We start from the raw sequence: 23,384 nt of genomic DNA on the forward strand, positions 1-23,384 counted from the left end.
TTATACATGTATGTATATGTGTATATTAAGTGTGTGATTAAAAGCAAGAAACTTGAAATTGTACCAGGAAATGAACATTTATTTTTTAAATTGATTATAGAAAATAGAAACTTTTGAAAGACTTTTAATATATTTTTATTACTTGATGTAGTCTCATCTAATATTTACTTTGAAACAGGCAAGAAAGCTGGATGTATATTTTGAATATGAAGAAAAAATAATGAGCAAAACTACTTTGGATAAATCTCTTCTTGATATAATATCAGACCCTGATGGTATGTACCATAAGTTTAAGGTTAAAAGTTTCACATCTTATGAATCCACCATTTTCAATTTGAGCAAAATTTAAGTAGAATTACTACTTTTCTGAGTCAATACTAATAACAAGGAAGCTCAGTGAACTGTTTTCTGTTGAAAAACTTTCAACGTAGTAGTTCCTAAAGTGGAAAAATGATTTGTATTTTATTTACTGAACTTTCCTTTGATATTATTTAAAGCACTTTTTGTTTTTATTTCTAAATCTATTTTATATGTTTAAGAAATTCACTTTGAGAAAACCTTGTAGTCAATTCTTTATATTTGTATGTCTAAGTATTTTATGTTAGATTGTATTGAAACAAAATACAACTATTTATAATTTGAAAATATAACCTAATTATAACTTTTAATTATAGTGACTGTGGAATGTATGTAGGGGGTTAGCCTCTAAAATATTCAAACCTTAAGAGACGTTTTGATTATTTCAGAATAGTTCTGAATCCAAATTTCATTGTTTCCCAAAGCAAATATAAAGCCCATGACCCATTTTGCAGATATGGAGTATTCAAGCTGTATAATGACGATTTTTAGTTCAAATTCGGATATAAGCTTTAGACTTTTTTCCAAATTGAAAAAAAGAAAATCCAAACTAATGTGTAAATAAAGATTCCATTCATTAAAACTTCTGAGGAGCCACAAGTATTGCTTATACTTTTAAAAACTAGACTTATAACGTTTTGCTATGTATGTGCACTTTGCAAAGAGAGAAACATCCATCACTTCCGAGGTATTCCTTGTTATTTGTAAAAAAAATTCTGAATACAATTAAAACAATAAATGTGTTGATAAAAAGGCCTTTCTTCTTTGTTTCTCACACAACTTTTTCCAAAAGACATTAAGTAGGGCAGAACAAAGTCGGCATTCATGCACAGTGGCAGTCTGGTGCCACTTTAGCCCAGAACAAGATGTTGGAACCTAAGCAGGATGGCAGGAGAAACTACACATGGGGTAGAGGGGAGTGGGTAACCTAGCGTGAAATGTCAAAGTTCAAGAGGGGATGAACAGTGTATCCACATGTAGGAACAAGTTTTGCAAGAGGTATAAAAGCCCTAACTGATTAAGGCAAGTGATCCCACACAAGCTCAGTCTGGGCCCAGGTAGGTTGAAAAGTATGTCCAGGTGTGTGGTGGTTCCATCATAGGGAATCAGAGTTCAAGTGAAATAAGAAGATCATCCCTGCAAGCAAAGGGATAGCAGCAGATATGGATACTTATTACAAACAGAGAACTAGTTAAACAAGTAAATATGTCGATTCGTTTAAAGGGAGCTGGATTTCTTGTCATCAGAGGAAGAAGTATTAAGTACAGAAAGGTAAAAACTAGAATGAAGTAGTATTCAAGTGTTGTGAATTTAGTGTTCTCACTATATATTTGTCAGATCTAGAAATCAATATACACACACACATATGTGCACACTTATGTATTCCCTAGCTGAGGAGGCCTGGGAACAGTAATATCCCACTGCTAAAGATTTTGGCTCATAAATACCATTTTCCACCAGGACTCCTTGGAGAAGTAACTGATTCCAGGACTCAGGTAGGGAAAGGAAGTACTAGATGAGTCTGGAACATTTTGTTGTAACAAAAAGCAAGGAAAGAACTCAAAATATGATAGAACATGTCAAAAAGTCCCAGAAGTCAGCTTGACAAGTCTCCAAATCATGACAGTTGAATGTCAGAATAAATAATGAGTATAGCCCATTGAATGAAACAGCTACAAGTCCTCATAGACAAAAAAATAAATAAATAAATGGTTACCTTCAAATTTTACAGGATATTTACAGTTTCAGAGTACTTACTTAAAAAGTATTTATTAATTACAAAGAGAGATATAGTAACTTTACAGTGGAGAAGCCTAACAAATACCCTATTTGATTATCACATTAAAATCATCAGTAATGAGATATTCGGAAGTACTGCAGCACCTACTATGATTCATTGCAAAGAATACAGCATCCTTTTGTAATATTCTTGCTAAAAATGTATAATCTGAATCTAATTGTGATGAAATATTAATTGCACAGTATGCTGCCAAAAAAAAAATGTAACCTATAATTTTAAAAAATACCAAGTCATGCCAGTCAAGGAAAGCTGGAGGAACAATTTTGTACAGAAGACTAAAGAGGCATAACAATTCTGTGCAACACATTATCCCAAAGTTTGCCATGAAAGATATTGTAGACAGTTCATTAAACTTGAAATGGGATATGAGAATTAAACAATAATATACATATCAAGTAGCAGATTACTACATCTATGTAACAATGTATCAACGTCAGTTTTCTGTTATCAAAATTATATTGGAAATGTCTTCGACTTTGAGAGTAATGGACATTAGCTCAGCAACTTAAATTTTTCAGAGATTAAAAAAATGCTTTCCAAGCTATTCTTAAAACTTTTCTCAAAATATAAAGTATGACAAGAGGTTCCAGGCTGTAGCTACGTGCTATAGACTCTTGGTTTAAAAAGAAACATTTTATGATTTCAGTTTGGTTCATATATAGTTATATGCATCAGGATGCTCTTCAATCCTTACCATAAGATAGCTCTATTGGCAAAGAGACTCTAGAGGGAGCTGCGGTTGTAGCTCAGTGGTAGAGCACTTGCCTAGCATGTGTAATGCACTGGGTTTGATCCATAACATCTTCCAATAATAGGTAATACTTTGCTTTAAAAAGAAGGAATAGTTCCCATTCCTCAAGAGGAAACATATTTTATAATATTAGTGTTAATAAATGCCCTAGGGATTTTTAAAATTTTTTAATTTTATTTTTTAAATGTGATTGTATTTTTATAGTTTTATTTTATTTATTATTAAACAACTATTAATTTTACCAACCTCTTCTTGCCATCTTACAAGTATCCCATTCTATATAATTGTATTATTACCTGCCTATATCCTTCCTTTTCTTTTTGAGTTTTTTAATCTAAAAAGTAAATCTCAACACTATAGTTTGTAAGTTAGAATGAATTTGTTTCCATAATCACAGCCCTCTAACCCTACGATTAATCTTTTTCTGTATCTGTATTTTATGTGGTTATAATTATGGTAATTTTCAGTTGAATCAAGAACCATATTTTGTTTTGCCACATTTACATATGCCTTGAATTTTAATGTACTTGTAAATGTTGATTATCATAACCACAATTATGAAAGTTTTTTGTTGTTATTTTTCTTTTGTAGCAGGAACTCCAGAAGACAAAATGAGACTGTTTCTTATCTATTACATAAGTACACAGCAAGTCCCTTCTGAGGTATGTGCTCTAAAGAATTATTGGGAGGAATGCTTATTTGCAGTTATAACAGAATTTCAAAAATAGAAATAAAAATCACTATGGCTAGATAACTACTTCATTCTTTTCTTTAAAAGAAAAACAATTTGTTAAGGCTCATTCTATTTACTACAGAGTTTGTGGCAGTTTTTATTGTCACCAGGGGAAACTGTCCATTCAGGAAATGTCTGACCACTATTAAGTTGTTAAAATATGAACTGAATTCAAGGTGCCAAAATTCTTATTTCTGGAAAATAACTACTCTAAAATAGGTTAACCAGTATTGATAGGATTTTTGAACAGACAGTCTTATAATTTTAAGATTGTTTTGAAACTAGTATTCCATAGAAAATATCCTATATCCTCTATTATGTAGGAAAGTGATGGGTTTTTGGTGTCAGGCTTCTTACTGAGTTAGAGATCATTGACTCTTTCTCAAGTATAGTTTTACTAGGTGAGCAAGAAGTATGAGCAACTAGTTTTACTAAATGAACTTCTAAGATTACATCTGGAATAACATGGCTATTGTAAATTTCCTTTGCTGGTAGCAGTTACTTTTTAATGTCTAGTAAATTGTCAGGCTTCTGCAGATCAAAACTTTTGGGCATGTTAAAACAGCAAAGATCAAAACTTTGGGGCATGTTAAAACAGCAAACTAAACCCAGTATTTGCTTTAGGCCATTTCTATTGTACTATAGGAATACATCTATCTTTTGACTTCTACTTTAATTCAGTAAGTATGGTTTTCTTTGTAAAAATCTCTCATCAATGGGAGTTTCCCATTATATTGTATAAGATTCTAACAGACTTTATTATGCTTTCTTAAGACTATGATTTTTAGCTGGGCACAGTGGTGCATGAGTGTAATCCTAGCAAAACAGAAAGTAGAGGAGGGAGGATCACAAGTTCAAGGCCAGCGTCAGCAACATAGTGAGACCCTGTCTTAAATAAAAAGTATAAAAGGATGAAAGTGTAGCTTTATGGTAGAATGCCCTAGTTTCAATCGCCAATATAAAAAAATATATATATATATATATATATATATATAGTTAAATCATATATAAGTGATTTTAAAACAATAGTTTAATTGGGCATTAATTTCATTTATTTTTGTATAAAAATTACATCTTTTCAGAAGTTTCAGTGATGATTAAGAGGCTTAATGCAAATTATGGCTACTGGTATCAGATTAACAGCCCTTTAATACAAAGTAATGAAAACTCCTGGTTGATGGTAAACTTTAACCACTTCTCCCTTGTAATGTTTTTATAGTATAGTTCTTTAACTTACACAGATTCAACTGGACTTACTCATTAGGAAAAAAAAAGCTCAAGGAAGAGAGAAAAAAACAGCTATTTAAGAGGTGTAGGACACTCAGACCCCAATCTGGGTGGTGGAGGGGGTGTAATACACTGTTTTTCAGTTAATGAATCTGGACCCCTAGAATATATAAGATGGGAAACCTGAATCAGCAGTTCTTTTCAGTCCATGTTGTTCTCCTGTTACTTCTGGTTCCGAAATATTCTTGGTCAAGCCAAATCATTAATTTAATGCTTGTCCCAAAGAAAGCCAATCTATGTTAGCAATAGAGAAAAAACGTGACTGTTGAATTTACTGAGGGATGATAAAATACTACACTTTATTGGTGATTTGGGAACCTGTTAAGTTATTTTTATTTTATATGATTTTTGTCTCAGATCCTCACTTGGGTATTCAGTAAAGATGCAACTCCATTCTATTTAGGTACCAATAATTTAAGCTCATGCTTTTGGTATTACTTGCTGATTACTCAAATGACAACATTCATGAAATCATAAATTTTTGTCATACAGTTCTTTTCTTATTTCAGGCTGATTTGGAGCAGTATAAAAAAGCTTTAACAGATGCAGGATGCAACCTTAATCCTTTACAGTATATCAAACAGTGGAAGTAAGTTTTATTTTCTTTATTCCTGTCATTTAAGGTAAGGGCACTGTTAAGGTTTTGTTCACAAGAAAATGGGAATGCTAATAAGGAAATTAAACAGTGCCATTGTTGATTTTTATATCCAGTGGTACAAATATTTCCTTATCTGACCCACCCTATGCACATCTTAAAATTATATAAAACAGTAATGACTTTCTTTTTTAGACAAGCTTTATATTTTCTCCACTGATAAGGTAAAAAAGTCAAAGACTGAAGTGTCTTAAAAACATTAAAAGGTAATTTTAATTTCACAGGTAATACAGATTAACATAATGTAAAAATGTAGAAAATATTGTGCCAAAGATGATTAATTGGCAAATTTGTACTGTGTTGCTGTGAATATAAATTGTCACTCTTTTTCTGGATGATATAAAAATGCTTTTAAAAAATGGCTTGAACCTAACACATTCTTCTCTTAATGATTTATCCCAAATAAGTAACTGGAGTTGTAAAATCTTAGAAGTAACTAAAATGATGAAATTTTGAAAATCAACTTAAATGTCCAGTGGTAAGATTGGTAAGTAAATTGTAGCATTTCCATAAGGTAGAATACAATTGAATCACTAAAAATCATGCTGTAGAAGACTTGCTGACATAGGAAATGTTCATGTATTTTTTAAGGAGAAAAAAATTGTGTAACAGTCTTTATTGATCTGTTTGATAAATACTTTTGTTCTTCCATATTCATGGTTTCTATATCCACCAATTGAAAATATTCAAAAAAAATTTTTTCTAAACACACATGTTGTAGAGAGCAGTGACAATAGAGCAGTGTCTGAAGAATTACTCCAGCAATCTTTACTTATATATGTCTCATTAATCAGATTAAAGACTATGCAAGCATTAGTCTTTGTATTCATGAAAGTTAGTTAACAATATTATGCAGCTTATTCTGCAATTACATTCTACAGTTGCATTGTGCAATATTAGGAGCTTTGGGTAGCTCTCAAGAAAGTCCATTGTTTAAAGTTATGTTGTGTGGACAGGTTCAGGAGCAGTGGAGCTGGCAAAACATTGTGGTTTTCTAGCCAAAGAGTTCTTTCATTCCTAGGAGCTGAGTGCCTGAGATCAAGATCGAGGTTGATAAGACTCTAGCACAGAGCCTCCTCACAGAGGGCATTGCCATAGCAGCTAGGCATCCTGCACCTTTGCACAGAAACTTTCCCAGGCATCAGGCATACCACAGCCATGAAGTCATCAGAGACCCCAATCTCAGACACTGTTCTCCCATTCTCTATCACTGCTCTCCACAATATGCACTTTTTTCCTATCATTATTCCTATAACAATACAGTATAACAGTTATTTACATAGAATTCATATTTCGTTAAGTATGCTAAGTAATTTAGAGATGATTTAAAGTATATGGGGATTGTTTGTATAGGTTTTATGCAAATACTATGCATTGTATTTAAGAGACTTGAGTATTTGCAGATTTTCATATCATTGAGGATCTGGGAACCAATCCCCTGTGAATGCTGAAGGATGACTGTATTTTCTAATAGTAAAGCCTAATAAGCAAGGCCCCACTGGCAGTGAATTTATCTTAAGGGAATAGTTAACAAGTAAATGAACAGAATGATGCTATGCCATGTTAATCAAATAAAAAGAAATAAAGTTGAATAAGATCTTAATTTATTGGAGGTAAGAGCTAAATATGTTTAGGAGATCAGGGAAAACCTCTGGGTATATCACATTTGAACACAAACTTAGATGTGTTACATCACAATCCCTGTTTATCACAATCACTTACAGCACAATTCCTGTTTATCCATTTTTCTGTATTAGTGTGTTAGTATACACATATATACATTTAATTGCATAAGTGAAATGACATACCTCTGAATGTCTTAGCAGGTAACTCCTAGTGGTAGATTTTTTTTTTCTTTTAACCACTTTATTTTCCAAATTTACTTTAATAAACATTACCTTTGAAATAATTTTTAAATCAGTTTTTAAAAGAGTAAGATTGAATTGTGCTTTCTGGTGTCCCAAAAAATGTGCATAGCAAGAGAAATGTACCAAATGAACAGTGGTTATTCTGAGTAGTAAGTTTTTGAGTATTATCTATGCTTTCATGTTCTCAAATTTCACTTGACTGTATTCTTGTAATATACAACAAACCTTTTTATAAAAAGAAAAACTGAAAACTATTTTTTTCCAACTTTTATAATATACAGACATATTTGGCAGTGTGACAGAGTCATTGTTCTTTTTTAATATGTTTTTATTGTTTTAATTAGTTATACATGAAAGCAGAATGCACTTTGATATACATAGATGGGGCATAATTTCTCATTTTTCTAGTTGTACATATTGTAGAATCACATCTGTCATGCAGTCATATATATACATTGTTTGTTTTATATTATGATTTACATGCAATTCTTTAATCAGTATTTAGAGTTATGGGAGGGGAAACAATCTTGGGCATTATTTTACACAGTCATAAAATATATAAACTCTAATTTATAATAAAGATTTTTTTTCCCATTGTAAGAGCCATACCAGTTTATTGAAGAAAATTTGGAAAGTAATGTATAAAGAAAAAGTAAAAATTTACTTGTAATCTTGCTATCCAGAGATTACAGGTAAATGTTATTGTATATCCTTCTGTTTTGTGCATGTATTACATATATTTCTTAAAACTGGAAGATCATTTTTATAAGGTTTTGTTTGTCATTGTTCTTAAGATAGTCTCCAAGGTTAATATTTGATGTTTGCATAATATTCAGTCATACAAATATAATGCTATTTATAAACCCCTCTTAATCGTTTACATATAGTTTCTAGTAAAAAAAAAAAAACACAGATTTTTGTTAAGACAGAAATTCCAATTCACTGCTAGAAATAGTTGATTCATATCCTCCTTTCTGAACAAAACATATTTTTGTGTCAAGTTTGGGATTTCTATTGACAGATTTTATAAAGATTGAGATTGAATATTGTCTGCATATCAACTACCACATTTTAGTGATTCCCATTCTTTTTTACTTTTATAAAAATTTTCTTAGGTCTCTTCCCACACACATACACTTTATTTTTATTTACAAAACAATTGAAATAATTAAGAATCATGAAAGAATAGTTATTGACATTAAATGTTTATAGTAATACAATGCTAATTTTTTTTTTTAATTTTTTTTTATTGGTTGTTAAAAACATTATAAAGCTCTTGACATATCATATTTCATACATTAGATTCAAGTTGGTTATGAACTCCCAATTTTACCCCAAATACAGATTGCAGAATCACATCAGTTACACACCCACGTTTTTACATATTGCCATACTAGTGACTGTTGCATTCTGCTACCTTTCCTATCCTCTACCATCCCCCCTCCCTCCCCTCCCATCTTCTCTCTCTACCCCATCCACTGTAATTCCTATACAATGCTAATTTTGATTTTTAAACCATGTACTTTATGTATGCATATGTCCAAAGATTAGAAAAATGTACACCAACATCCTAATATTTGGTTACCTCAAAGTTGTGGAATTCTTCTGGAAGCATTCTGTATTTTCTAGATTCTGTACAGAATGAGAATAGACTCAGAGGAAAAATTTTTAAAACACACCTAAGTGCCTTGTTTTCCCCCAACCCTTAATAATGTTATAGTTAAAGACACTCTAGATACTTCAAAACAGTTAAAAGTAATGCAATTAAATATAAAATTGTATGGTACAAAATACGGCTACAGGAAAAAAAATCATTGAATAGTAGAAATTGAAAGAGTAATGATAAAGTGGTTTTGAACTGAGTCTTAAAAGGAAATGGGCACTTTCCACTGCAGAAGGTAGTGAGTTTTACTCTCCAAAGGTCACAGTGAGCAAAGGCATGTATTTGGGAACAAGAGAATACAGTATATGGAAACAATAAGGAGACTAAAGTTAATCAATACATGATTGTTGTCTTAAGTTAGTAGGTGTCTGCCTCAGTTCTTGTCCTTGATCAGATGGGAGTGGATAAAGAAATAAAAATTGTGAAGATTAAAATGCATTTGTGTTTTTAAAGAATATCAGTGTTTCTGTTCTAAGTGAATATAGTTATGTTGGTTTAAAAAATTATTTCTCTTTTTCAGAAAATGCATAATAGAAGTTAGAGTTGGCCAATAGATATTTTAATACCATAATACTCAATAGGAATTTTAATAGTCACATCTAAATATAACTTTCTTATATCTTAGGGCTTTTGCCAAGATGGCCTCAGCTCCTGCCAGCTATGGAAACACTACCACTAAACCAATGGGGTAAGTATTTTTAATAATGCTGATTGAATCCTTGTCCTCCAGGCTTTAATTAGACTTTCATGCCTTAAAAACACAATACCTGACACTTTGAAGAATGTTTTTGTTATGATGCAGGATAAATATCACCATGCCTTTGGCTTCCTTAGATGGTTTAAATTTTTTTTAAATGTAATGCAGTATCTTTTACATGATATGAACTTCATGTGCTTCTTTGTTCTTAAAACATTACCTTTTTCATTTTCAGAAAATATGTGAAGGTTAAAACTATTTTTATATCAATGTTGATAATTAACATAGACTTGAAGCTAGTCACTCAGACCTAGGTGTAAGACAGATCCAGGCATGGTGCTGAATGATAGCTAGGAAGTACCCAGGACTGTGGATGACTTCTTACTCCAAAGACTCATATAAAGTTTACGTAATTTTCAAAAATGATGAACAAAGTTAATTCTTACTGTTCTCTTCCATACCATGCAAGTTTCAAATTCCTAACTTATTTTTTAGAGCTAGAATAAATAAAAGTATGCAGTTCAAAGGAAAACTGGCTCATCCTAGCTCCATACAAGTTTTAATGAAACATTTTCCAGAAACAATAGAACTCTGCCTAAGGCCTGCCCTTTGTAAGTCCTGGGCAAAATGAATCCAGCTGCAGAGAGTGCTATGCAGTTTATATGCCCTTCAGAGTTGCCTGTGTGTATTCCAACAAAGATTACTTTCTCTTATTTCTGTTAATTAAGGATATCCATCCTGTCCATCTCTTCTTTTCAGCAAGGGGGTAAGGATAAAACAGGGAAGAGGAAAATAATTTTGGAAAATAATTCACATGTATTTAATAAAAGAGATTTTCCAGTTTCATGTCTTAAAATTTTAAGAAATATTTAAATTAAGCTTATTAGATTTCTTATGTATTTTTAGTTGGGGATTTTAATAAAAAGTGTTATAATAAAAGCAATTTGCAGGCTATCCCTAGTCCTCTAATATCATAAATGTATCAGAATTACTCTTCTGTGCCATGTGAGAGATCCATGTGAGAGACTGAACCATAAATTTAAACCCAGTGTGACAAGTCATTTGTTGGCATTCTTTTTGTTGTTCAAAGTTCAGACAAGAGCCGGGAGTGGTAGCACACACCTGTAATATCCTCAACTTGGGAGGATGAGGAAGGAGGATTGCAAGTTCAAAGCCAGCATCAACAACTTAGTGAGGCCCTAAGCAATTTTGGCACTCTCAAAATAAAAAAAATTTTAAAGCTGGGGTTGTGGCTCAGTGGTTAAGTGCCCTGGGTTTAATCGCTGGTACAAAAAAAAAAAAAAAAAAAAAAATTCTGACAATAAGCATTCTTCAGAATTGAGACAGAATTCATGAAGTGGGTTATACCCCACATTTTTATTATAGACTTTCTATAGAGAGAGGACATAGTATACTGTTCAGGACTGGATCCTTTCTACTGCTGCGAACACAGTAGAAAGAGACAGTAACATTTGACCTTTTCATAGTACTTAGTAAGCATATGTATTTTCAACATGTGTGTTTGAGCTCCTAAAGCAAGTTGTCTGGGTTACTATTTTTAATTACTTCAAATTATACTTTGCCTAAAAACTGTACCTAAGATTAATATTTATTTGAGAACAAATTTTTTTAAAATAATTACTGACTAATCTCATCATCTTATGGCTAAATAAAATTGCAGCAGTGATACCCATGGAAGCAGAAATTCTCAGGGTCTTTCTGTTTAGTGAAAACAATGGTAGTAGGTACAGTGAGCATCAGCATGCAGTGTGTAAGCAAGCAGATATTATATCTGTAAAAAATTGGAGTAGCATTACTTACTGAAGTCCTTCTCTTTTGCCTCTACCTAGTCTCTTATCACGAGTCATGAATACAGGATCTCAGTTTGTGATGGAAGGAGTGAAGAACTTGGTCTTGAAACAGCAAGTAAGTGCTCCTGTTCAAAAGCATACTAGTAACTTTTTAACATAAATGTTGACAGGTTGACTACTGAGAACAAGTGAGGAATAAAATAAGGTCAGGAAGTCCTTAATTGGTATATATAAGAATATGAGAATTCTGAAATCTTAATACTTTTTAAAGATTGGCTCATTTGGACTTTACTTATATTTAATTTTTCTTTGTCATCGGGTTTATGAAAATACATTATTTGAAAAAATGAATTGCCACATAATATTTTATTTTAATTTTTCATAAAGTGGGTTTCTAGTTTAAAAGTAAATTCTTTATTCAAATTCTTTATTTGAATAAGTAATGTTCTATTACAAAAAACCATGGAATGTTAGTAAAGAATAGTGGAAAATCCTAATTTGCTTCATTTAATTACAAGGCTGATTAATTTCCAAATTTCTCCTTTCAATAATTCCAAACATGTTATTTCATAAGTACTTGGGGAATACTTTTTAACCTCATTATCTCAGGAATTCTAATTAATACCTCCCATTCTACTTCTTCTCTTGCAAGGAACTACTACTAAATATTTTTTTTTAATATTTTAAAAATATTTTTTTTTAAAGTGGTTTTTTTTAAAACTGGTGCACAGTACTGCCAAGTCCCCTAATGATACCTGCAAGAAATGTTTAAATTGCCCTATTTTAATGTGCTAACACAATATTTGTTTTATTTTAGAGTTCATAAGATATAAAAACAAATTGTCTTTAAGACTTCAAATCCCTTTGCTTTTCTTAACATTGCAGATGACTACTGCTTTGACAGAGGCAAATTCTCACTTTGAAATGATCTGTGATTACCCCTATCAATGTAACATATCTGGTACTACCATAAGAAGAGCCATGGTATTAAAAAAGAATAAGATCAGCATAAGACAAAATATGTATTGACTAGGGGTGTGTGTGAGTCATTTTATTCTGCAAAGTGAACTTAAAAGTAATACTGTAGCTGGGCACATTGATGTACACCTGTAATCCCAGCAGCTCGGTAGACTAAAGCAAGAGGATCACAGGTTCAAAGCCAGCTTCAGCAACTTAGCAAGACCCTGTCTCAAAAATATAAAAACGGGCAGGGGATGTGACTCCATGGATAAGCACCTCCCCCCACAAAAAAAAAAAAAAGTCATAGCTAGATGTAGGTGGCACACCCCTGTGATCCCAGCAGTTTGAGAGGCTGAGGCAAGAAGATCTCAAGTTCAAAGCCAGCCTGTCTCAGAATAAAAAAAGGGCTGGGGATGTAGCTCAGTGATACGAACTCCTGGGTTTAATCCCCAGTAACAAAAAGAAAAAAGAAAAGTCATATTACAAAACAGCAAATCCAAATGATCGTTTTTGTTGGTTTTTGTTTTGTTTTAGTATTAGAGACTGCACTTAACCACAAAGCCACATCCCCAGTTCTTTTTATTTTTTATTATGAGATAAGGTCTCGCCAGGTAGCTCAGAGCCTTGCTAAGTTGCTTAAGCTGGTCTTGAACTTATACTATTCCTGCCTCAGTTTACTAGCTGCTGGGATTACAGGCGTGTACCACTGCATTTGGCTTTTTGTTGGTTTTTAAAAGAAAAAATAGAGAGGACAGAAGGATATATACCAAAGCTTTAAATGTTAGTTTTTTTCTGGGTGAGTATTCACCTCATATTACTTACACCTACGCGATAAATTCTTAGAATTGAATTATGAAATATAAGGGTGTGGACATTTGTAAATGTTCTTAATGAATATTATGAATTTACCCTCCAGTAAATAGCTTCTTGTTCTAGAAATATTTATTTTAAACTCATAGAAATCTATTTTAAAAGTTGCAACGTCATGGGGCTGGGGTTGTGGCTCAATGGTAGAATACTCGCCTAGTGCATGTGAGGCGCTGGGCTCGATCCTCAGCACCACGTAAAATAAATAAATAAATAAAGTATTGTGTCCAACTACAGCTAAAAAATATTAAAAAAAAAAAAAAGTTACCACGTCCTAATACTTAAAAAAGGCAATGGGGTGGGGGTCTCTGAGGCAATTTGGGAACTAAGAGGTAAGAAGTGTCAAAAGAAGAGCCCACCTGTAATCCCAGCAGCACCGAGAGGCTGAGACAGGAGGATCGGGAGTTTGAAGCCAGCCTCAGCAATAGCAAGGCACTAAACAACTCAGTGAGACCCTGTCTTAAATAAAATACAAAATAGGGCCAGGATGTGACTCAGTGGTTGAGTGGCCCTGAGTTCAATTCCTGGTACCCCCTCCCCCCCCCAAAAAAAAAAATGAAGAAGAGATTGGTTCCATCAGTTTCACAGTTGGAACATTATGAATAATTTATGCCCCTTAAAATTATATTGTTTTGAAGGTCGGGCATGGTGGCACATGCCTATAATCCCAGCAGCTCAGGAGGCTGACACAGGAGGATCTTGAGTTCAAAGCCAGCCTCAGCAATTTAGCAAGGCACTAAGCAACTCAGTGAGACCCTGTCTCTAATAAAATATAAAATAGGGTTAGGGACGTGACTCAGTGGTCAAGTACCCCTGAGTTTAATCCCTGATACCACCCCCCCCAAAAAAAAATAGACAAAAACAGTAGGATTATCTGTGTTCAGTTTTCTAGGTTACTTATAAGAGTTTTTTATGTTTTGTTTTCTGAGCAGCATAAGTTTTATGCATCACAAGTATCAACTATCACATAAAACCAGTTAAATGATATTCACAGATTCAAAATATATTTGTAATGTGATGAAATTATGCACAAAGTTGCATAATTTAGAAGTTTTTCATTCTACTTTCTTTGACTTGTTTGCCAAAATAATCCTCCTCCTAAACATGAATTACCAACAAATAAATTACAAATAATGGGAATCCACAGATTAAAAAGACTTAAAAACTGTATCTAGGGGCTGGCTATAGCTCAGTGGTAGAGCACTTGCCTGGCGCTTGTGGGGCACTGAGTTCAATCCTCAACACCACATAAAAATAAATAAAGGTATTTTGTTCATCTTCAACTAAAATATATACATATGTATATTTTTAAAAACTATATCTAATTGGAATATATGACTCTTAGTTAAGATTATGATTTAAATAAGAAAACTATAAAAAATTATTTTATGCCAAAGGAAATTTTAATACTGACTGGATATTGAGCTGTGTACAGATATCAGAACATCACATTGTACATTTTTAGTACATACAGTTTTTTGTTAATCTTACCTCAGAAAAGCTGAGGAGAAAAAAATATTGTTAATTATTTTTAGGTGTGTTTAATAGTTTTATGGGTCTTTTTTTAAGTGTTTATATTTTAGAGATGTCTACTGAAATATTTACAGTTTAATGATAATTTTATGCTGGGAACTTTTTTAATACCCTAGGGGAATAAGGAGTAGGTTAAAGTACAGACAAATAAGATTTACAGATCACTGTTGAAGCTGAGTAATGAAGGATAGATGTGTTGGATCTATGTAATTCTGTTTTCATTTTTTTTTCCTTTTTATTCTAATTGTACATGATAGTAGAATGCATTTTGACAACATTGTACACAAATGGAGTATAATTTCTCACTCTTCATGTAATCATATATGCACATAGGGTAATAAGGCCCAATTCATTCTACTATCCTCCTTCCCTTATACCTGCTCCCCTCCCTTTACTCCCCTCTGTCTAATCCAAAGTACCTCTATTCTTCCCTAGCTCCCCACCCCCTTATTGTGAATTAGCGTCCACATATCAGAGAAAACATTCATTCTTTTGTTCTTTGGAACTGGTTTACTTCACTTAGAATGAAATTATCCATCTCCATCCATTTACCGGCGAATGCAATAATTTTATTCTTCTTTAAGGCTGAATAATATTCCATTGTGTATATATACCACATTTTCTTTATCCATTCATCTGTTGAAAGGCACCTGTGTTCCGTAGTTTATAGCTATTGTGAGTAGGCTGCGTCACTGTTGTAAGCTGATTTTAAGTCCTTTGGGTATAAACTGAGGAGTGGGATAACTGGGTCAAATGGTGGTCCCATTCCAAGCTTTCTGAGGAATCTCCATAATGTTTTCCATAACGGTTGCACCAATTTGCAATTCCACCAACAATGTCTGAGTGTACCTTTTTTGCCCACATTCTCATCAAAATTTATTGTTAAGAATATAAGCAACAATAACTGCCATTCTGACTGAAGTGAGATGAAATCTTTGAGTAGTTTTGATTTGTATTTCTCTAATTGCTAAAAATACGGGACACTTCACGAATTTGCGTATCATTTGTTTTCTTCATTTTTATTGCCATTACATGCTATGATTTTTGAGTGGAAACTACCTTACATGTTTTATGGTTTCCTCATCTCTAATGTAAGAGTATTGGGTTTGCTCTGTAGATTCCCTTCTGTTTTATAATTTACAGTTTTTGAAAAGAGATGATCAATCTTATTCCCTCTCCTGCTATCTTCACTGGCAACTTTCCACCCTTCTAGCATTGATATATATGCCTCATTCCCAAAGTGTTCCCAGTGTCTTCGCATCCCATCTTATTCTGTACTAATCAAAGCCTTCCAGATAAGCATCCTTCCTAAGGAAGTGCCTTTTCATTCTCCAGAGTTCTGATATGCAGGACAGCAGCAACCCTTGTCCCAGCCCTGCTTTCAGCTCCATATCAAAGTATCATTCCAAGCCTAGGGATGCGAGCAAAAAGTTAGAAATAGTCACCACAGAGCAGATGGCAATATAGGTCAAGAGGTGGCTAATTCTAGAACTCAAAGGGGAAAAAAATGTTCTGTTTTGGTTATAGAGCTGACACTTGTTAAATTGGTTTTTAGAATTTTTTGCATATTTTGTTTTGTTTTTTAAGCAATAACCCCAGCAGAGATGAAGTTAGCATTATTTTTATCTAAACTTTTCTAATGACTAAAATTACAAAACACTATTAAAGTAAGAAGTCAGGGGTTTTAGACACAAATTTCCTACCATATTTTTTTCTATACATAAATTTCTAGTTCATGTATTTGAAATTTGAGTATTTTAGAAAAACTGATCCTTAATTTAGGGTTTTTTTGTGTGTAGGACTCTTTTTTTCTCAAATCTGTATCTGTAATGGCTTTCTACTAATTATTAGAAATTTAATAGTAGTTGATCCTTTTAGTGTTACTAACCTACAATAATGCTTCCAGTTTTATTTCTAAATAGCGATTTCCAAAAAAAGAAAAATATGCTTGGGAATTTTTTAAACAATTAATATGTTTTTCATTTTATTAAATTTCATTTATATATCTTACTGAGGTACACAATTATTTTGTTTCTAAAAACAAAATAACAGTCTCTGCTAAGCAAAAAGAGATATACTGTTTTGTTCTGATGCTTTCTCTCTTCTATTACTTAAGATGCTACAACCCAGTTTTTCCGTCAATAAAAGTCAATTAACTTGTATGTAAATTATTCTCAATCTGTAATTTATTTTAAAAATTATTAACCCAAGCCTTCATTTAGTCAAAGAAAACAGCTGAATAGAGTGCCAGTTGGTGACAAATCTTAAAAGCTGTTTTCTAATGTACTCTTCCTTATCCCTTTAAAGACATTATGTGTGTGGGCTGGGGATGTGGCTCAAGCAGTAGGGTGCTTGCCTGGCATGCGCGGGGCGCTGGGTTCGATCCTCAACACCACATAAAAATAAAATAAAGATGTTGTGTCCACCGAAAACTAAAAAATGAATATTTTTTTTTAAAAAAGACATTATGTGTTTCCTTTATCATTCTCTTCAACTGGAGTTGCCCTTAATCTCTGGCAGTCTGTGAATATTACATGGTACAGCAGTTATAGTTGATTGATTTAGTGTCTGATCATAAAGGCCAGGAGAAAATATAAGAAAGATTTGTCCCTGGGCTTTTGAATTTTTGAACAATTTTTCTAGAAAGAAATTTTTCTCAAGTTATTTAATGTATTTATTGACAGACTTGTTATAAGAGATAGCAGAACTATAAAGCACAAAGTAAAATGTAATTGCATCCTTTAGGGAATTTTTATACTAAATGAAGATTTATCATGAAATATTGGTTAAGTGTCCAAATTTCCAATTATTTTCAAAAGTATAAAATATGACTCATGATTTATCATATGTGAAATCTTTTGATTTTTTTTCTCCATTGCATAGCTGTAATAGTGCAATTCAAAATGCTAAACAGAAGTTAGTCTAAATAGATAAATGGGTTAAAAAAAAAACAACTCAATTTTACTAAAGTCTTACCAAATAATTTGTAATGTTCCCTTGCTCCAGAATGTATTATTTCTTCCTCTACTGTTGCAAAGTGCTTCATCATCTTTTGTTCTTATTACTTGAAACAAATATTTAATATAGTTTTCTCCATCCCTAGAGAAATTTATGGTCTAGGCCTATTGATAAATGAACAAACTCAATTTTTTTGAAACAAAAAAGGTAAAATTTTGAAGCCACCTTTTTAAATTTATTCTAAAGATTATTCAGGAAATACATTCAGTTTGAACATATGGTTCTCTTTTATATTTAAAAGTTCCTGGCCAACACAAATTTCAGAAAATTATGAAATAGCTTTAATTTAATTTCACTTGTGTGAGACCATCTTAAAAGATTTTTACTTCATAATCTAGTAAAAGGGAAAAAATGTTTTGTTTTTTCTAGGGAAAATAGCATTTTCCTTAGTGCTAGTCCACTTTAGTGACAATATGTTTTATGACCTAAGAAAATTTAAATCCTTGTTTTAAATCCTTAGTTACATTTTTTTGAACAATCAGATTTAATGTTGCTTTTGTTGTGTGAAGTTTCAAATAGAAGATTATTCTGTACAGTTCACAAAGGAAATACCAGTTCAAAACAGGCAGAATATCAGCCCAGTAGAAATGCACTTTGAATAGACAGTATAGTCATTTAGTAAATTTTCTGTACTCGGTGTTCTTATGTTCAAATTAATCAAACTTGTTGGATAGAAATGTAACAATAGTATATCTCATCCCAAATCCTATAAGCATGTTAAGAGAACAGACTTCTGCCAACACCAGTGTTGGTGTTGTACATTTCATGTTCAGAGTCAAATTTGTTCTGTAAAAAAGATAATGCAGTATGATATTGAAAAATTGGAATTTATCTTAGGCAAAATAAAAATGGTCAATAAAATTGTGTATGTATTCATATCCCCATTTTTCAAAGTATACAAATGTCTTTTTATTAGAAATGAAAGAAATCTGTTAGATCAATTAAGTTTGCATTTTTACAAACTTTTTAAAAGTTACTGAATTTCTAAAGAAAACTTTTTTGTTGTTCCTTTTAGTTAAACATGACAGTAGAATGTATTTGACATACATGGAGTATAACTTCCCATTTTTGTGGTTGGACATTATGTGGAGTTACACTGGTCATGTATTCATATATGAATATAAGAAAGTTATGTCCAATTCATTCTACTGTCTTTCCTGTTCCTATCTCCCCTCCCTTCCCTTCATTTGCATTTTTCTAATTCAGTGAACTAATATTTCTCACCACCCCCACCCTCACTCCAGCTTATTGTAAGTTAGCATCCACATATTAGAGAGAATATTTGGTCTTCGATTTGGGGGGATTGGCTTATTCCAATTAACATCATGATAGTCTTCAGTTTCATCCATTTACCCGCAAATGCCATAATTTCATTCTTCTTTAAGGCTGAGTAATAGTCCCTTGTGTATATACACCACATTTTCTTTATGAAGACATCTGTTGAAGGCCACCTAGGCTGGTTCCATAGCTTAGGTATTGCAAATTGAGCTGCCATAAATATTGATTTGGCTTTGTCACTATAGTATGCTGATTTTAAGTCCTTTGGGTATATGCCAAAGAATGGTGTAACTGGGTCAAATGGTGGTTCTATTCCAAGTTTTCTGAGGAATCTACATACTGCTTTCCAGAGTGGTTACACCAATTTGCAGTCCCACCAGCAATGTATGAGTGTACCTTTTCCCCCACATCCTCACCAACATTTATTGTTACTTTTATTCTTGATCATTGCCATTCTGACTGTCTGAAGTGCAGTTGGCAAAGATTTTCTCCCATTCTATAGGTTTTCTCTTCACACTCTTGGTTATTTCTTTGTTATGAAGAAGCTTTTTAGTGTGATAGCATCCCATTCTTTTTTTTTTTTTTTTTTTTTCTTTTTGAATTGAATTCAGGGGCACTTGACCACTGAGCCACATCCCCAGCCCTATTTTGTATTTTATTTAGAGACGGGGTCTTACTGAGTTACATAGTGCCTCAGTGTTGCTGAGGCTGGCTTTGACAGCAATGCTCCTGCCTCAGCCTCCCACACCCTTGGGATCACAGACATGCGCCACCGTGCCCAGCTGTTGGTAGGAATTTGATGGCATCTTCAGTTTCATTCCTTGAAATTTATCTGTTTAAATTTTCTATATCTTCCTGATTCAGTTTGGGTAGGTCATATGTCTCTAGAAATTTGTTGATGTCTTCAGGATTTTCTATTTTATTAGAGTACAATTTTTTTAATTTAATTGATTTTTATCTCTGATTTTAATTATTTCCTGTCTTCTGCTTTTGGTGTTGGTTTATTCTTTTTCTAGGGCTTTGAGATGAAATGTTAGGTTATTTATTTGGTGACTTTTTATCCTTTTAATGAATGAGCTCAATGCAATGAACTTTCCTCTTAGAACTACCTTCATGATGTCCCAGAGATTTTGATATGTTGTATCGCTATTCTATTTACCTCTAAGTATTTTTTTATTTCATCCCTGACTTTTTGCTATCCACTGGTCATTCAATAACGTATTATTTGGTCTCCAGGCATTAGAGTAGCTTCTATGTTTTATTTTATCATTGACTTCTAATTTCATTCCATTATGATCTGGTAGAATGCAAGGCATTCCCTCAAAAAATTGGAACAAGACAGGGATGCCCTCTTTGAACATAGTCCTGGAAACTAGCCAGAGCAATTAGAAGGAAAAAAATCAAAGAGAAAAGAATAAGAAAAGAACTCAAACTATCGGTAAAGAAAACTCTTAACTGACAAAAGGAAAAGTGAAAAAAAAAAAAAATAACAGTGATATTCTTGATCAGAACAAAAGATTGCAGTTACTAATATTGAAAAGCAAATATTCAACAAAGTAAAAAAGCCCAAACATATTGTCTACTAAAACCTGAATACGCCTACATATTAAAAGAAGCTTTTCATTGAGAATGATATTTTTCTGTGGACACTTAAGTGCCAAGGATATTTACATCTGACATCATTAACTCTTGCAGTATACTTAATCTTAGAATGTGTTTAATTATGATTAATCCTTAACTATAAAATTACTAGGTTGTCTTGTTAGTAGAAAGGAACTTTGGTTTATTATTGTTAATAAAATACTAATCTCTTTCACAGAATCTACCTGTTACTCGTATTTTAGACAATCTCATGGAGATGAAATCAAACCCTGTGAGTAGCATGTTACATTGAACTTGTAAGTTCTTGAATGTATCAAACTGGCTAATGGGAAAGGTAATGACACATATTGAATTTCTTGTGTTCTTAATCATAGCAGAATAATGAGAGAAAGAAAAGAGTTCATGTTCTAAAAGAGCTCTGGTTAGCCATTATCACAGATACTGGGAATTGATTTTCTCCACTGCTACAAACATTCTGGTCAACTCCCATCCAAATTAAGTGTATATTATGTTCTGTATGTATAATTACATGTAAATTTTATCTTAAGGAGCAAGTTTCTATAAATGAAAAAGGACTAGTTGGTATAGTGTAAAGAGGATTAGATCAATTTAAGTTTAAGAAAATTAAATTAGGAGAGAAATGCTTAGTAAAAATTTTAAGTGCCTATGTTCAAATGGCACTGAAGTCTTTGGGACTGAAGAAGCAAATTGAGGGAGAGAAATCATTGGTAAATATTATCACATTTACTTGAATAATTTTCTAGATGTCTGTTTACAATTCAAAAAAGAAATACAAAAGTCCTCAGAATTTCTTTGGTAAAAATAACTACCCTGATACTATGGCTAGAGTCTGGGATAAAGAAAAACACATGGAAGCTGGGTGTGATGGTACATGCCTGTAATCCCAGCAGCTCAGGAGGATCTCAAGTTCAAAGCTAGCCTCAGCAAGTTAGCAAGGCCCTGTCTCAAAATTTAAAATTTTTAAATGACAGGGGAGGAACTGGAGATGTGGCTCAATGGCTAAGTGCCCCCAGGTTCAATCCCAGGTACCAAATAAAATAAATAAATAAATAAATGGCAGCATGATCCTACCCTCATCCAAACCCTAGTGGCACATGCCTGTAATCCCAGCAGCTTGGAAGTTGAGGCAAGAGGATCACAAGTTTAAAGCCAGCCTCAGCAACCTAGTGAAGCTCTGAGCAACTCAGTGAGACCCTATCTCCAAATAAAATACAAAAAAGGACTGGGGATGTGGCTAAGTGGTTGAGTGCCCCTGAGTTCAATCCCCAAGATATAAAAAAAATAAATAAATCCAGTTTGGGTTGATGTGAATCATTGTAGACTTGGCAGTGAGGCACACAATTCCAGACTTGAAAAGGAATGAGGGGGTTTAGGATTTAGCAAGTGGCAAGAGCACTTGCCTAGCACGCACAAGCTAGGTTGAGTTCACTCCTCAGCCCTGGAAAAAAAAAAAAGGAAAAAGAATGAGAATAGAATGTTCAGATCAATGGGACTTTTTTGGTAATTATAAATATTATTTCAGTAACATTAAAAGAAATTAACAGAAATAAAATTTTAAATTTCAGTCATGTGAAAACATAGCCTAATAAAATATCCAACAGCAATTATCATTATGAAAAGAATGGAAGAATTATCTGTAAGGATAACCTGAGAGGATTAAATTCTTTCATTTTGGAATCAATATAGATAATAGTGGTATATAATATAGTAATAGTAATAGTAGACTGTCACCGTATCCTAGAATATATGAAGAAGTAGTACTTCTTTTTTTTTTTTTAATTTTTTATTGTTGGTTGTTCAAAACATTACAAATTTCTTGATATATCATATTTCACACTTTGATTCAAGTGGGTTATGAACTCCCATTTTTACCCCATATACAAATTGCAGAATTACATCAGTTACACATCCATTGATTTACATATTGCCATACTAGTGTCTGTTGTGTTCTGCTGCCTTTCCTATCCTCTACTATCCCCCCTCAAGTAGTACTTCTTGAAAAGCCTAAGAGAGACATTAATGACTGTATCAGAGAATACTGCTTTGTAATGGGCAGTAAACTGCTGGAACATATTATTCCAAACAGTAATAAAGATTAAAAATATAAACATTTAGATAGCCAAATATACAAGAGGTTAAGGGAAATTATGATATTTTGTTATTGCCCTTGATGTTGACATGAAAAATAATGACCACAAAATTAACACCTAACATTATTGCATACTTATTAAGTATTATCAGATATTGTATACTTATTAAGTACCGAGAACCATGCAAAGCATTTTTCACCTGTTATATCATTTAATCCTCAGTAGAACCTTCCAAGAAGAGTACTGTTATTTTTATTCTCATTTCTATAGATGATGAAACTAAGTCACAATAAGGTCATTAAACTTGCTCAGGGATATACAGCTAGTATGTGGCAGCATTGGAATTTTAACCACAAGCCAAATTGTCTACCATTATACTTTGTTGATTAGGG

General features: G+C 32.7%; 1 protein-coding gene across 1 annotated transcript in view; it reads left to right on the plus strand.

Moving 5' to 3' along the window:
• Scfd1 (sec1 family domain containing 1) overlaps positions 1 to 23,384 on the plus strand; it is a 94,695-nt gene that overhangs the window by 59,953 nt on the left and 11,358 nt on the right. The window contains exons 15-20 of the mRNA XM_027929687.3: positions 179 to 275; positions 3,501 to 3,571; positions 5,439 to 5,518; positions 9,741 to 9,803; positions 11,663 to 11,738; positions 21,099 to 21,152. Coding sequence (XP_027785488.1) covers positions 179 to 275; positions 3,501 to 3,571; positions 5,439 to 5,518; positions 9,741 to 9,803; positions 11,663 to 11,738; positions 21,099 to 21,152 — 441 coding nt within the window. The remainder of the gene's footprint in view (positions 1 to 178; positions 276 to 3,500; positions 3,572 to 5,438; positions 5,519 to 9,740; positions 9,804 to 11,662; positions 11,739 to 21,098; positions 21,153 to 23,384) is intronic.

The sequence above is a fragment of the Marmota flaviventris genome, chromosome 2 (genome assembly GCF_047511675.1).
Source record: "Marmota flaviventris isolate mMarFla1 chromosome 2, mMarFla1.hap1, whole genome shotgun sequence".
In the NCBI taxonomy this organism is placed as follows: Eukaryota; Metazoa; Chordata; class Mammalia; order Rodentia; family Sciuridae; genus Marmota; species Marmota flaviventris.